The 16,731-nt window shown below is 41.3% G+C and overlaps 1 protein-coding gene across 3 annotated transcripts in view; it reads right to left on the minus strand.

Annotated features, from left to right (window-relative positions):
- ets1 (v-ets avian erythroblastosis virus E26 oncogene homolog 1) overlaps nt 1-16,731 on the minus strand; it is a 62,111-nt gene that overhangs the window by 28,624 nt on the left and 16,756 nt on the right. Inside the window, exon 1 of one of the 3 annotated variants that reach the window (XM_054793961.1) lies at nt 5,179-5,451. The exons of the other annotated variants lie outside the window; for them this stretch is intronic. Within the exon in view, the coding sequence (XP_054649936.1) occupies nt 5,179-5,245 (67 nt within the window). The 5' untranslated portion in view covers nt 5,246-5,451. Of the gene's footprint in view, nt 1-5,178; nt 5,452-16,731 lie in introns of those variants that run through there. 3 annotated transcript variants of the gene reach the window in all.

Here is a 16,731-nt window from a genome sequence, read left to right on the forward strand (position 1 = left end):
AACTAACGATTATTTTAACAACCGATTAATCGGTCAATTATTTTTTCTATTAATGTAATTTTTTTTTTACATTTTTAATTTCCGCTTCTTTATTCAGAAATAGAAGATTTGAACTGACAGAGCAAATGAGTGCACAAACAACAGGTTGCCGCTTGATTATTCTGTTAAAATAATGTTAAATAATACAAAATCTAAATGTTGTCAAATAGCTGTCAAACTAATGTGAAGCAAACACCTAAAGTTAGTGGTTGGGTTGTTATTTTTACATATTACTCAAACATGGAATTGGAAAAATAGCTTTCTGAATGCTTTGAACTCCTGTTTCAATACCAACGGATTTCATAGGGCCCCACTCCTGGTTGCAGCAAGTACTGCACTCCATTTTGCCCCAATTGCATCAAGACGCCAAATCAGTCCATGAGTCCATTATGACGCACATGTCTTGCAACAACGGCCAAAAATGTCACTAATATCACTGCGCCCCACCCACTCTGCTGTGTGATCAACAAATTGATTGATCGAGGATGACACATGACAAAGTAGGGGGCGCACTGACCTATAACGCCAACCATTTTGTCCTCAGTTTGACACGACAGTCCATGAGAATGAAACAAAAGACGGAGCAGATTGCTTAAATTGGCCCAGTTCAATGACGACCCACATCAAGAGAAGGCCTGATGGTCCAAATAATGTTTGCACAGCTGCCAGGCAGCCACCACGTACACTCCAACACTGGCATATATTACACGAGCGCGCACTCAAAAAAAATGCTGACACCAAAGCACAACTTATGTAACACGCCATAACTCGCTTGGGCCGCACCGACGTGGGAGGCGCCTCCCAAACCTGAAGGCTCTGTGTTCATACGTACCAGGAAAGGAACCTTATAAGGGCTTTTGTGATGAATGGGCGGACATGCTAGTTACAACAAACAGCATTTCGATCTGATAAAGCGTGCAGTCTCCTGCTATTCCATGCCTCCGTGCATGTCACCAAGCAGGGGCATGATCATCTGCAACATTCCTCTCTGCCACCAGAGCAGGAAGGTCCCTCAGCAGACACCTCCTAGTACGGAAACTTTCGATATTAGATATATTCTATCCCAATCCAATGCAGTGCTTACACAGCAAAACCTCCAACATATTGTCGCCTGAAACCTCTACAAATGCTTTTTCTTTGGCTTTTTGTTTTTTTTTGCCATGCCAAGACAGACGGTTATCAGTGACAACAAGTGAAGTGTAATAATCATAGGACCAGAAGTGGAACTTAATGGTACTCTGTCCTGGCTACTCAGTACAATATGGCTGAAAAGACACAGGTTGTTGTTATCTCATGTTAGCTCATTTTATTCATCTATATTGAGAATTTTGTGATTTTTTTTTTTGCAGAATGCTGGCTCCATCAACCCTACAGCGGGGGTGGGGGGGCATATGATGGAAAATAATTGAAAAGCACTGCCTTACAATGTTCCCCGTGCATCTGCCACATGACTTTGAAAGGATGAGTAGTTTTGTGGTATTTTTCGTGTTTTTAAGTTGTAAAGTACAGCACCTTTTTATTTTGATTTATTTTAAATTGTACTTACTATTTAATTTTATTTTATTCTCATTCTATTAAGTTTTAAAGAGATAGTTTGGATTTTTTTACATGAAGTTGTATGACATCCCCATCAGCGGTGTAGTCCATCGACAGCGACGTACCCCCCCACTCGGTGCCCCAAGTCCAGTTCTGGTCGGATTTCGTTGATGAACATAGTTCCAGGTTGTCGCTGGGGTTACACAAGTAAGGAGTTTGGCTTCTCAAAACAATATGCGTTCAAAAGAGTAATAAATTTGCATCACAAATATGCCCCCTCCAAAAAAATCTGACCTCACAAATTGCTCACCGTTATATTTGTCTCCCAGATTCATTCATTTCCCATTCTTTTTCTATGGGGAACTTGGATGATGCGCTCCTCTCTCGTTATTAGTAACGTTGCTTCACAAGGTTTTGATTGCACTGAATGGAGGAGTCAAAGCTTAGTGGAATGTTGGCCTTCTTTGTGGGTTCTTTTTCAAAGTTACCTCCCCTGGAGAGAGATTAGCAACCCTGGCTAAACTGAAACTTCAGCTGCACTTGTCACATAAAGTGATAAAAACTATATTACAGCACCATGGCCTGTAAAGCAAAAGTGCATATTTGTGTTATGTATATATGCAGTACTTGGTTGCAGGTGCTCTGGGAAACTTAAGACATACAAAATAATAGCATTTTCAGTAACGGAATGACATTCTAGTTTGTTTATTGTAAACTGGACAAACATTCTGGCCCATTATTAATTGTATTCCTTGTTTCAAGCATTCAGAGCAGCATCAGTGTCAAGTCGTCGTCTGTGATTTGAGTGCACCCACCTAAATTGTGTGCGAGCACTGTGATATATTTTTATGTGCAGGACAGCAAGTGTTTTAGCGCCTCGCATCGCACACTTTGTGGGATGTGCATCTACGCAATGCACAGGTAGCAGCAACGAGAAAAGGGGTAGTTAACGTGGTGAGTCATGTCTCGTCGGTAGGTCGATACAGTTTGGTGCACATTTCCATGACGCACATGCACACAGAACGGCAAAGGGGGGTTAAAAGTTGAGGTGAAAAATGCAAAAAAATCCAAACTAGGGATGGGTAGGGTTGATGCCATGTAGAGCTGCAACAATTACTTGATTAATCGATGGTTAATAGATTATCCAATTAACCGACAACTATTTTGGTAATAGATTAATCTGTTTTTAATTTAAATATGTAAATATCCTCTGATTTCAGCCTCTCAAATGGGGATATTTTCTAATTTCCTTAGTCACCCATGAAAGCAGACCTACTGTCTTTGTGTTTTAGCCAAAACAAGATATTCACACATGGGCATGTTTGCCTCTTGTTGCGGACACAACCACTAACTAGGTGTTTGCTTCATATTCATTTGGTCCTAACCCATTACTCCATTCACTGAAACAACAAGCTTCAGATTAATTGACTACGAAAATGACCATGATTGCACTGCTGTGTACAGTCATTGTTTTACTGAAGCTATTTGACAAACATTTTGATTTTTTCATTATGTAACATTATTTTAACAGAATATTCAAGCGGCAACCTGGTGTTTGTGCACTTATTTGCTCTGTCAGTTCAAATCTTCCATTTCTGAATAAAGTGGGGGAAATAAAAAATGCGTTTTTATTTATCCGATTCATCGAAAAAATAATCCACCAATTAATCGGTTATAGTTGGCTGCAGCCCCAATGCCATGTTTTTTGGTGGGTTCATTCTTTTAAGTCTTAACGTTCTTTGGTCATGCAGACGAGTACCGGTGATGGCAAAGAGGGGAAAGTGTGATGATAACCATAGAATCACATCTCTGCAAAGCTGTAACAGTGTATGAAAAGAGCAGAAAGTGAAGCGACTCACTGCAACAAATTCCTCACGCCGCTGTTACGCCACATCATCAAGGGGTATTGTTTTTAAGGTAGCAGTTAACAGTTACATTATTTTTACACTTGCTTAGTAGTTCCAAAAACGGTACTTAAAACACTGCCTTTACAAGTGTTATGATGGAAAAGATGAACTCTTTTTCCAATGGGAAAATAGAGTATGTGTGTGTGTGTGTGTGTGTAAGTTATCTTGCTGACTTAACACTTTTAAAAGTTAAAATGATGTACAAAATCACATATTTGAATTGTAATTTTATTTTATTTATATAATTTAGCTTGTAATTTAGCTAAGAATACCTCATCTACAGCAAAGTATAGCTGACACCATGTTCTTCTTTTGACCAAAAACAAGCTGAGACTGAATCAACAGCGCCCCTGCAGGCTGAAGACAAGCAGTACACTCCATTTGGCCAAAATGCAACTGAACAACAATCAACAACTTATCGAATAACTATTTTTATGCCCGTCCCTAATCCGAACACCCAAAAATACTCAAATTATGGCACCCGCAAAGCCAGCTGACAACACTTGTGGTCTTCCCCTGGACTGAAGTAAGCCAAGAGGTTCCAGGCAAGCAGGGTCAGCAGAGAGGCAAGCCTCAATTCTGCACATTCATCACCTCAGCAGGCAGTGAAGAGAAAAGGAGGGGGGGAGACTACTACAGAAGAAGAGCGGGGAGAGAGGACCAGGGGCTTTCATGATGGAGGGGAGTGGTTGCCATGCTCCTGTACTGACAGCAGCCTTGGCGGAGGTCAAGGATGAGATGCACCAAGAATTACGTGGAAGACAACACACAGGTCAAAATGCATCGGGGGACTTTGTGGAGTTAGGTACTAATTGTGTAACAAAGAGAAGCCTACGATATCAACTTAATGCTAACGTTAGCAAGCAGTGTTGCCAGCCCACACTCAAGGTCTGGAAAAATGTTTCCAAGACATTGAAAGGGCTTGAGTTCACACAAGTCCTTGAAAAGTGTTCACGATGGCCTAGTGGTTAGCGCATCTGCCTCACAGAGATCCGGGTTTGAATCTCCCTTGGAACATCTCTTTGTGCATCTTTCAATGTTCTCCCTCCAATTAGCCTAACATGAGCAAGCAAAAGCACAAACATTACTTATTGTGTCGTGTTATAGGTCCACTACAACAACTAATTAGATTAACTTTCCACCACCACTACTAACTTTTCCCCACTTTGCAGCACCCTCGTTTCTTCAAATAGATGACAGGACTCATTCAGTCATCAAGCATCAAATGTTATGCAACAATTAAAATTAATTATAAAACCGATTCCTTTTAAATCAAGTCCCACCACCAGTTCTAATGCTAACTTTTCCCACCATAGGGTCTGCTCATCAACTCCAATCTATTTGCAGTGAAAAACATAATAACTGCAAGCATCTAATTCGAATACTCATATGAAGAAAATGTCACCATACTTGTAATGCTAACTTTTCCCACCACAGTACAGCCTGGTTTCTGCGACTAGATGACAGCATGATTGATTCATTCTGTCATAAATTGGCTTCGTCTGTTATTGCATCACTATCAAAGCCTGTGGCGTGATTGCATTTTTCCCCCTCAAGTGTTGTCCCACCTTGAGCAACCGTGACACAGAAATATGTCCACAACGTGACGGCACTATAAGAACGTGATGTACTGTACAACACGCACGTCACTTTCCGTGTCTGTGAATGACATAAAAACTTGAAATTGTCAACTCACCGTCCATCTTTTCAGCCTTTATGATTGTCAATGTCGGCTTCATATCGACAGCTGCCGTCATGATCATCAGTGCAGTGCGCCGCTTTCGAATCACAACCGCTCACTTCTTTTTTTTTAAAGTCGCCCTCGCTAGAAGTCAAGCAAAAATTCTGCTTTCTTTCTGTCACTTCCCAACTTGGCTTTCTTTCCCTCTCGGCCGGCAGACACACACACACTCCCTTTTTTCCTCCTTTCTCACACACACACTCACTCCTTCCGTCCCTGGCGAGGGGGCGTTGCATTGACAGAGCGACTACAGCTGAGGGGGGCGGTGCTTGGCGGGGTTGGAAGGCAGGAGGAGGAGGAGTGTGGGCGGCGTGCCAGTTGATTCACAATTCAATTACGAACGCACCACACACACACACACACACACACAACCTGTGCGTGCGTGTTCAAAAAGCCCTAAAACGTCATCAAGCAGTTTAGATGTTCCCGAAAATGATGTTAAAGATGTTTCATGGGGGAAAACAAACCCATTTCCATTACATAAAAGTATAACGAAAGCACATTTAAATGACTACTAATCATGTTCTTTTCATATTTCATACTTCTTCCGACCACTCTTCAAAGTTTCCGAAGATGTCCAAATCAGGCGTGTCCAGCGACAAAAAATCAAAAGGAAGTGGGGTCACCTTGATATACAGTATATGTATATGTTTGGTAAAAAGGTTCAAACAAAAACCCTCTTTATTATTAGTCATTTCTATCAGCTTTTCACTTTACATTATTCCTTTTTGCAGTATTGTTTCCTATTTTTGTAGTTTTTTTTTTATTTTGGCTTCATTTTATTTCTACTATGTGCCATGGACCATTAAAAAAAACAAAATGCCCCCCAGGTCACATTTTGGACACCCTCTGCCCTAACTAAACTCAGGAAGGGAGTTTTCAAAGTGTGAGGCAAGCCACAAGACTTCAGAGAAGGCGCAGCAGCTTAAAAAAAAGTAAAGAAAGCTCCCCCCGCCTTCCCCAGTATTGATAAGCAAATGTTATATTTCTAGGCATTGGGTGAGACTTGGCAACTATTCTCCATATGATTATAAAACTTTGAGGTATTACGTGTAAGCTAGTATGTTACAAAGCATTTTGACCACAACACATAGGGGGGTTAACAATGTCATTTACTTAGTAAGTGCCTGTGAATATTGTCATTCATCCAGGTTATTGTATTCTCAGGGCATTGAATCGATCACTCAAAGACTAGGTGGGACACACACCAGTCAGACTAGATAGGTTCAGCTCTAGTCTGAGAACTTGGTGCAAGACCATCGCTACATCTGAATGGGTTGCTAACAAAAGTGATACCCCCCAAACGACTGTCGTTGGCGGGCAGAGGCTCCACACTCCATTGTATCCTTCCAACCGTCATTTGACACCACTGAAGAGCCTCACCATTCCTGTCTGGACATGCCTCCTCCTTTAGAGGATAAATAGATTGGATCTTGCACCAAGTTCTCAGACGAGAGCTGTCCTATCTAGTATGACTGGTGTGTGTCCCACCTAGTCTATGAGCACGAACGGATGAAGCCTGCTCAGATGGGAGGCGACCGATTCAATGCCCTGAGAATTGCTTAATAAGTATATATAAGTAAACAGAAGTGTACAGGCCTGACATTGCTGATTTTGGTGGTGGTGCATTTTACGTTTTAGACTTTATTAGGGTGACTGTGCAAAAACATGACAGCAAATACCTGAATCATGGCTTCTTTTATGTGTTTTTTCCATTACTAATTGTCATGACTAAGTCCACTATAATTACTACGGGAATAACAACTACGGTGGAACCTTGGTTAGCGTCATCAATCCCTTCCAGAAGGTATGAATCTAACCAAACACATTTTTTCCATAGTAAAGAATGAAATGCATACTAGTGCATACACCGTATTTTCCGGACTATAAGTCGCACTTTTTGGTCCGGAGTGACTTATATATGTTTTTTTTTTTCACACTGACAGCCACGAGAGGGCGCTCTAGGCTTGTGTGCCAGTATCTGCGGGTTTTCTCCCTGTACTTGGCTTTCCTTCCCTTTAATTGGCGACTCAAAATTGTCCACAGGTATGAATGTGAGTGTGAACGGTCCTGTGAGTGATCCCTGCCTCTCGCTCGACATCACCTAGGATAGGCTCCAGCATACCCCCGCGACCCTTGTGAGGATAAGCGGCATAGAAAATGGATGGATGGATGTTACGTTACTCCCGTTGCGTTAACAGACGCCTATTTAGCCTGTTGTTCTCCATTTTATTGTTATTACTATAACTTTCCTTTCAAGATGAAATGTCTGTTCTTGGACTCTGATTTTATAAAATACATTTTCCCCCCAAAATGCGACTTAAGTGCAACTTATATATGTTTTTTTCTTCTTCATTGTGCATTTTTGGTTGGTGCGACTTATACTCCGGAGCGACTTATAGTCAGGAAAATACAATAAACGATGAATGTAAGGGATAAGTTAACGTTGAAGAATACTTTCCCCTTCATGCAAAGACACAATGTGGCAGCGAGATCAACACGGACACCACTTTCGTGTTTTGCCATGAGTTATTTCTTCAATTCAATTCAAATAAAGTTTCAAGTGGCAGCATTTTCATAAAGAAGGTGAGAAACCCGACTGAATTCAAGAAATAACTCATGGCAAAACACGTCCGTGTTGATTTTCCTGCCACATTGTGTCTTTGGGAGCAATCACGTCTTCAATTAAGGCAAAAATTACTTTAAATGTTTATTTATCCCTTTCATTCGTCACTTATATGCATTAAAACGTGTTTTGTGTCATAACAAGCTGTTAGTTGGGAAAGAACTACAGAGCCAAACCCTGACGACATCACAGACGTGCAACAGAGCAGACTTCTGGTTCCTGTTTGCATGTATCAGCAAGCTAATAGGATGCTAACGAGGACGTTTTGTGGCAAAAATACATGAAGAACACAGTTGGACTCATGCAAAGTATTAATCACGCCACAAGCCGCGCACCGTATTGTACGCTAACATGAAAATGTACACAAACCGGTGTAAAATTCTGTTATAAATTTGAACTGAAAAAACACGCTAACCAGGGTTCCACTGTGCTGCATAAGCTGCCGTGCAATGGAGCTACTTAATGTTAATCGGGAAAAAAAAAAGTATATTTTTGGTTTTGATCGCAACTAATCAAGGCAAATTATTTAAATACTTGTGGATAGTTGGACACACTTCAGACATTTCAAAGAATGGTGGCAGAAATGATCAGAAACGTGACTGATGCAGCGTTGGTTCAAAACAAAATGATAATTGATACTGATCTCACCGTGAATAATCAGTAAAAAGATATTCCAATTTGTTGTTGTTATCTACAGAAAACAAGAACAAAGAGCACGCCTTCCTGGAAATCAAATCAGTGAAAAAAAGAACACAGTGGGGTCTGAGCAGAGCACGAATGCTACAGAATACAGACCGTGACGTCATTCTCTCCGCAGCAGAAACACTGCAGGAACAATACGGGGAAATTCCTATTGTTCCCATCCAGCATCATCATCATCACCATCAACAAGCTTGTTTTAAAGGCGCATCATGGCAAACATCGATACGACACTGCGAGCGCTGTATGCATGCGTGTATTCCTAAATGGGGATGGAGGCAGCCCGGCCGCCCGGGATATTGATCACGTATGGATTTGCAAAGCAGCGCTACTTCACCGCTTCCATTAGCAGGCCTGTGGGTCAGGTTTCACTGGCCAGATAGGAGCCTGGCTTGGGAAGAAGTGCTGCTGGCTGCTGTGGTTGAATGGGGGGGGGCGGGCTCACGTTGGGGTGAAGCAGAGAGTTGGGAGGTGGAGGGGGCGGGGGGTACAGTGGAGTCCACTTCATCTTAGTCAGTCCGTCTTTCTGAGTGGACGCCTTTGTTTTCTGTTAATGAACCCCCCCCCATATCTGTTCTTAAAAGGAGAGGCCTGCGTCCTTTGGTGCCTGGAGGCGGCCATTAGAGTTTTTAATGGTGTTGCTGACTAATACCTGGGCTGGGGCCAAGGAACGCTGGCTGTGTCGTTTCTATGTTGCAATTATAGCCAGCATTTTTATGATATCTTCTCGAGGGGACAACACTATAGAAATGATATACTTTGGGGTCGTACCTGTAGAGCTTGTATCTCAGTGCAGCGGCACCTCGCTTTTCGTTATTAATTCATTCCGAAAGGTCTGACGAAAACCAAAGCAATTTTGCCCACAGGAAACAATGTAAACCCAGTTAATGAATATTCAAGGATTCGTTCGAATTTTTTGACATGAACTTGTATGACATCCCCATCAGCAGTGTAGTCCATCAACAGTGACTTAACGCCCACATGGTTCCCTAAGTCCAGTTTTGGTCTGATTTCGGTGACGAGGTAGTCGCTGGGGTTACACAAGTAAGGAGTTTGGATTCTCGAAACAATATGCGTTCAAAAGGGTAACGCATTTGCATCACAAAAATGCCCCCTGGAAAAAAATCAGACCTCACAAATCGCTCTGGGTTATGTTTGTCTCCTTGCGCGCTGACGCCTGTGCGTTCGCGTGCATGTGACGAAGACGCTTGCATGTTCTTCCGCTGTGTGTTCCACACACGTAAACAGGATGGCCGCGGCGCGACGTGGAAGAAGAAGATGTGAGCGTCTAGATTTACATGCATAAACCACTGCAAAATAGATGACGAACGAAATGGATAAATGAACGCTTAACGTAAGTTTTTACCTTTTTTGAAGACTCTTGGTGGTGAAAATGGCAAGGAGCGACGAGAGTACTTTGCGATGAGTTCTTTCTTGAATTCATTAGTGTTTCTCGTCTTCTTTATCAAATCGCTGGCACTCGCAACTTTCTTTGGCCCCGTGGTGGGTTATTTAGCGGTAGCACGTCCAGTGTGTCAGCAACGTGTAGAGTGCTTTGTTTGGGCGCTCGATTCCACGGAATGATACAGTGATACTTTTTGTGCAATGGTTAGCATCTTCCTCTGCCTTTTGGGTGCAGAACGTTTCCTCGACATTGTGGGTTTTGTCGGGGATTAAACGTGCAAACATACGGAGTTCAGTGTCACACTGCTAGCTGTTTGCTAGCGATGAACACCACAGAAGACACAGCACGAAGCAGATTGATTGACAATGTTCTACCGCCAATCAGGACGCAGGACACAATGTGCGTTCGTACGTTGTAAAAAAAAAAAAATTACAAAAGTACGAAAAAAAATCCACGAAACAGCGAGGCAACGAAAGGTGTAGCAAGGGATGACTGTATCGTACGATACCCTAGACAGTACGATACCCTAGACAGTACGATACCCTAGACAGTGCATGAAAACCAGAGCAAAGTTGGCATCAAAAAAACAAATCATACACAAGTGGGGCATTCAAAAACCGCAGTTTGACTGTACTGTATACATTTACAATCAACTGAAAAGGAGTCATTACTGTCTAAAAAGCTGGCAACACAAGAGATTACTATGTGTCTATGATGTGTCTTGTGTTAAGGTTCCGGGCTGCATGTGTGCTGCCGGCTTTGGCGAGCTGCGGTTCATTGAAGGGAAACATGAATTCCAATATGAACTGTGAAACGATAGCCTCCTTTGGGAAACTTGGCCACATCTATCATAATAACCAATCCTTGCCATACCACGTTTATGTCCCCCTCGGTTAGGCACCCTCCCCCTTGGTACGGTATTGTACTCGAATGGTCTGGCATGACTATGGACTATTGACTATGGAGAAGAATGGGAATACAAGCAATAAATGCGGCACGATACACACCTGTGGGTCCACAAGTCGACCAGAGTACCACTATGACCGTTCAGTTCACCACGGTACAAATTTTCTCAAAAAATCTGTAAAATCTGACATGTTTTTCTCCTAAAATTACATTTTGATTTTTTGCTTTATTCTCATGAATTAAAACTTTGTCCTGCAAATGTTTTAGTTCGTTCGTTCAACTTTTCTGCTAAAAATAAAAAAAAAACATATTTTTCTCGTAAAATGGCATTACTTTATTTTTGCTTTATTGTGATAAAATGAAAACTTTTTTATTTAAAAATACAAATTTATCCTGAAAATGTTTTAGTTTTTTTTTTCCGAAAAATTACAACTTTTTTCATAAAAATTCTGGAAAAAAAGCTGACGTTTTTTTCTCATAAAATGACACTCAGTTTGTTTTTTTTGCTTTATACTCATAAATAAATTATTTTTCTTAAAAAACAGAATGTTATCCTGCAAATGTGTTAGTTTGTTCCTGAAATAAAACAGCTTTTCTTATAAAACTTTAAAAAATTTAAAATGTCGGACTTTTTTCTCATAAAATAACATCATTCTCAGTTTTATTTTTACTTCCTTCTCATAAAATTACATTTTTTTTCTCAGAAAAATACAACTTTATTCTTCAAAAGTTTTAGTTTTTTCTCCAAAAATTGGAATTAAAAAAAATAAAATATTTGCTAAATGACATTATTCTTGGTTTTACATTTGCTTTAGTCTCATAAATGAAAACTTTTCTTAGGAAAAAATTCTACTTTATCCTGCAAATGTTGTAGATTGAAAAATTACATCTTTTCTTATGAAACATTTTTGAAAATTAGGACATTTTTCTCATAAAATAACATTATTCTCAGTTTTATTTTTACTTCCTTCTCACATAATTACTACTTGTTTTGTTAGAAAAATCCAACATTATTCTATTATTATCGTTATTCTATTAGAATTTTAAAAAATGAAAATGAAAAAACAATTCCTGAGCTGTTTTTCCCGTAAAATGACATTATTTTCGTTAAATACTTAGACAAATACTCTAATCTAGAACTTATTTCCTTGCATTTCTATTTACTTTATTCTAATACTAATAACATTTTATGTAGTGCTTTTCAAGGCCCCCAAAGTGCTTCACAATGAAGTGAACCAATTATTCATTCACTCTTCAGTCACACACTGGTGGTGGTTCACTACATCTGTAGCCACAGCTGCCGTGGAATTGTCTGACCACCACCTACAATTCATACACCAGTTTGGGCGGCCCTGGAGGCAAGGTGGGTAAAGAGTCTTGCCCAGGGACACAACAGGGAGGCAGGATCGAACCGCCAACCTTCCGGTGTCAGAGTGATCCTGCTCTACCTCCTGAGCCACCGCCATCCGGTGAAATTACATCTTATTCCAGATAAAATAAACATTTGTGGCGCTTTTTTTTTGCAACATTGAGCGATGAACTGATGCAGCAATTTCCCCTCCTGGCTGGCACATCTGTGTCTCGTGCAGGTCTATAGTCCTCATGTGGAACACCTGCTCCTTTTATCACACTTTACCACACTTATTGAATTTGAGGCAATGTACACAGCTGCCAACTTGACAACGTCAGAAGAATCCCGCCTGCTTAAGTCGTTTATTTGGTGCGTGCTTCTATTTCTGCATGAAATACCTATCCGATGCGGTGGCTCGGTTAAAATGAAAAATCAATGTGTGTGTGACAATAAGCGCAGTGTGTGAATAGACAGTGTTTAGCATGCAATCAATCAGTCACTCATTCTCAGGCCCAGATGGGTGACACACACACGCATAGAGGGTGCAGACAGTGAAACAGTAAAACAGTAGGATCTTTGTGGCGGCTGTCTAGTGGCTCAGTGGAAGCTCTATCAGTGCTTCATGTTGTCTGAAGGTGCCACAGGCTGCATGCCCCCCCTGCCGAGATCTAAGGCTTAGCTGGCTGACTAGCAGCGTATCTTAAAAGTGTGTTTATTTGTGTGTGTGCGTGTGTGTGTGTGTGTCTTGTGTGCATCTTTCCCTTGTGCCTCACATTCCAAAGTCTGCCCTGTGTGTTTATGTATGTATATGTGTGTGTGTATTTGTGTGCAGTGTATAAGTGCAGTGGGAAGGCAGAGAAGCCCCCTGAATAAAGGCTTTTCTGAACAATTAGCTCCGCTAAAAAGGACATCTCTTCCTCCATTAGTGGCACCACGTGCCCCCCATCACTCCATTGTGCAGATAATTCAATTATCCCCACCCCCCTCCCGAGTCTTTTTGCCTCCCAAACCTCCCCCTCGCCTCGTCTTGCCCTCCCTCTTCCCCTCCCAGCCCATAATGTTGCCGACATCCTAAGCCGTGCCGGAGCAGCTGAGGGGGAAAAAGCATCAGTCTGCGCCTCTAATTTGCTTCACACTGAATGAAAGACGGCTCGACGTTGGAGGGAGGAGCTGCACTCAACACAAGCCGAGCTTTATTTCCTAACTCTTTCTCTTTTTGCACCTTTTTATCATACCTCCACAGCCTTTTTCAACAGACAATCTCTAAAAGATTGCATCCGGAGGACAAACGATGGCAGTGATGTCATCCCTTTACAGCTCACAGTCCCTTGGGGTCACATGGGCATGGTTTGCCATATAGTCACTCCACTGGACGATCATTGCACCTACCAAGCATCTACAGTGTGATATATCGTAATATGAATAACTTCTACTTCTGAAGCGCTGCACACAAAAGGCTGAAATTTTGTCAAAACACGCACACCTACTGTGTTGCCTGTGCTTTTATTTTTCATGCTGTTGTTGTTATTAAAAACCCAAAACTTGACTCCATAAGTGGGACTGCCTTCAACTTGCTACCACAGATCAATGCGCTCTACAAAACGGTAACGGATACTTGAACTCTTTCAATACCAAAGACGTGTTCATACGTTTTTATAAACCCGAACGCCCGATCCTAACAATGTATTTATACTCCTTTTACGTTTTTTTGCACGAGAGGCAAAAAGTGGTGATGATGCAACTCTCCACAAATGCATAAACATTTCAAAGCACTTTTAAGCCATTAAAACGGCCAAAAGGTGGCAGAAGTGCATTTGATAAGGGCTCGGCATGGATCATGTGAACAGAAGAATCACAAATGACAGGAAGGAGGAAGTGAGAGAGCGTGGAAGAGTAGAAGTTTTAACACGTGCCACACATAGTAACGTTCCAAATGTGAAAATTGTAAATAGTTTATGGTGTTCTATTTGGAAATAAATTGTTATTTTGATGTAAAACAACACTTTTTTGTGTTGTTTATGTTGTGGTATAGTTTTCTAGATATTTGAGCTGTCACAAAAGTTATGCTTGAAATCTATCTTTTCACAAAAAGCCAGTTTTCTTCCTTTTCTGGTCGGCAACTGATATTTTCCTGAAACTTACCTTTGTTCCACTGCCGATTACTAAAGAACAAAACCACAGTGAGAGCCATTATCCACAAATGGCCAAAACATGGAATAGTGGTGAACCTTCCCAGGAGTGGCTGGCCAACCAAAATGACCCCAAGATCACAAAGTTCACAAAAGACCCCACAACAACATCCAAAGAACTGCAGGCCTCACTTGCCTCAGTTAAGGTCAGTGTTCATGACTCCACCATAAGAAAGACACTGGGCAAAAACGGCCTGCATGGCAGAGTTCCAAGACCAAAACCACTGCTGAACAAAAACAACATTAAGGCTCGTCTCAATTTTGCCAAAAAGCATCTTGATGATCCCCAAGACCTTTGGGAAAATACTCTGTGGTCTGACGAGACAAAAGTTGAACTTTTTGCAAGGTGCGTGTTCCATTACGTCTGGCGTAAAAGTAACACCGAATTTGAAAAAAGGAACATCATATAAACAGTAAAATATGGTGGTGGTAGTGTGATGGTCTGGGGCTGTTTTGCTGCTTCAGGACCTGGAAGACATGCTGTGATAAATGGAAGCATGAATTCTGCTGAAGGAGAATGTTCGGCCATCTGTTGGTGACCTCAAGCTGAAACCAACTTGGGTTCTGCAGCAGGACAATGATCCTAAACACACCAGCAAGTCCACCTCTGACTGGCTGAAGGAAAACAAAATGAGGACTTTAGAGTGGCCTAGTCAAAGTCCTGACCTGAATCCTATTGAGATGCTGTGGCATGACCTTATTAAGGTGCTTCATGCTGGGAAACCCTCCAATGTGGCTGAATGACAACAATTCTACAAAGATGAGTTGGCCAAAATTCCTCCACATGCTTGATTGCAGTTGTTGTTGCTAAGGGTGGCTCAACAAGTTATTCGGTTTAGGGGGCAATCACTTTTTCACACAGGGCCATGTAACTTTGGATTTTTTTCTCCCCTAATAATAAAAAGTTTCATTGAAAAACAGCATTTTGTGTTCAGTTGGGTTGTCATTGACTGATATTTAAATTTGTTTAATGATCTGAAACAATTGAGTGTGACAAACGTGCAAAAGAAAAAGAAATCGGGAAGGGGGCAAACACTTTTTCACATCATTGTACAATGATTTCTGACATCACTGTAGTCCAGTACAACATGTTCTTCAATGGTTAGCAATTAGTCATTGTGCTATCAAAGAGGAACTGACACACTTCCTAGAAATATAACACGCAGAACTCTTGGAAAGGGAAGTTTACAATGTGACCAAAAAGTCGATGATGTAGATGAGAAAAAAATCTAAACCCTAATAAACCGTACTTGTTGGTGAACCTTACAAATGTTTCATGTTTCTGTAGTATTATTATGATTAGGTTTTTTGCAGGTTGCCTGGGAGAAATCAAACAGCCCTACTGCCTCACGGTGAGACAAGCAGGGTCTATTTTGTACATGCGCCATCATTAATAGAACCAAAAGTTTGTAGTAGTGTTGGGGTCATATTACAAAGGAAAAGGGGGTATAAAGTTGGAGTTTTACAACAATAAAGTTATAAACTGCATATGGTTTTTGGTTTCATTGATTTTGAACCTGCATGAAGGATGCATTGAAATGCTTCATGTTACAATTCGCAGGTCCACATGTCCGAAAAGGAGTAGGAAGAAGCAGGGCTTATTTAATCCTACCCCCTCTTCGTTTCACGTCCATTGTTAAAACATTTGTTCACTTCCTGTATTCAACATGCACTATTGACATTATTCTTCCATATAATAAAAGCAGTTTTATACAGTATGTATAGACACACACACACACACACACACACACACACACACACATATATATATATATATATATAAATATATATATATATATATAAAAACAGCCGTGAGCCACAAGCCACATCCCTGGTCTACAGGCAATCAGGACGCAGAAGACAATGGGCGAATTCTCCTTTAGCCAGTAAGAACGCAGAACACAATGGGGCAGGTTCTCCCTTACACTAAAAATGCACAAAAAAAACGCGAACAGCGAGTCCGCAAAAAGTGAACCAAGATGGAGCGAGGGAACACTGTAACTATTTCGTTATACTATCTACAGTCAAACCTGTCTTAGTGGCCACCTGCCTATAGCGGCCACTGAAAAATTCCCCCGCGGAAAATTTGCGTGTTATAGACCCTGTGTAGAGCGGTCACCTGTCTAACGCGGCCAGTAGCCACCCATTTTGTATCCCTTGGTCAATATCTGACCGCATATAGCGGCCAAAATGCCGACTCAAGCAGAAGCTTCATGCACGAAAAAGTTTTGTTTTTTAAGCAATGAAGCCGTCGTGTGTAGACTTTAATTACTGAGTCCTAGCTCAGTCACAATCATTCACAAGAGCCACACAAACTGTCAGTTGTTCCACA

Source organism: Dunckerocampus dactyliophorus, chromosome 12 (assembly GCF_027744805.1).
Source record: "Dunckerocampus dactyliophorus isolate RoL2022-P2 chromosome 12, RoL_Ddac_1.1, whole genome shotgun sequence".
In the NCBI taxonomy this organism is placed as follows: domain Eukaryota; kingdom Metazoa; phylum Chordata; class Actinopteri; order Syngnathiformes; family Syngnathidae; genus Dunckerocampus; species Dunckerocampus dactyliophorus.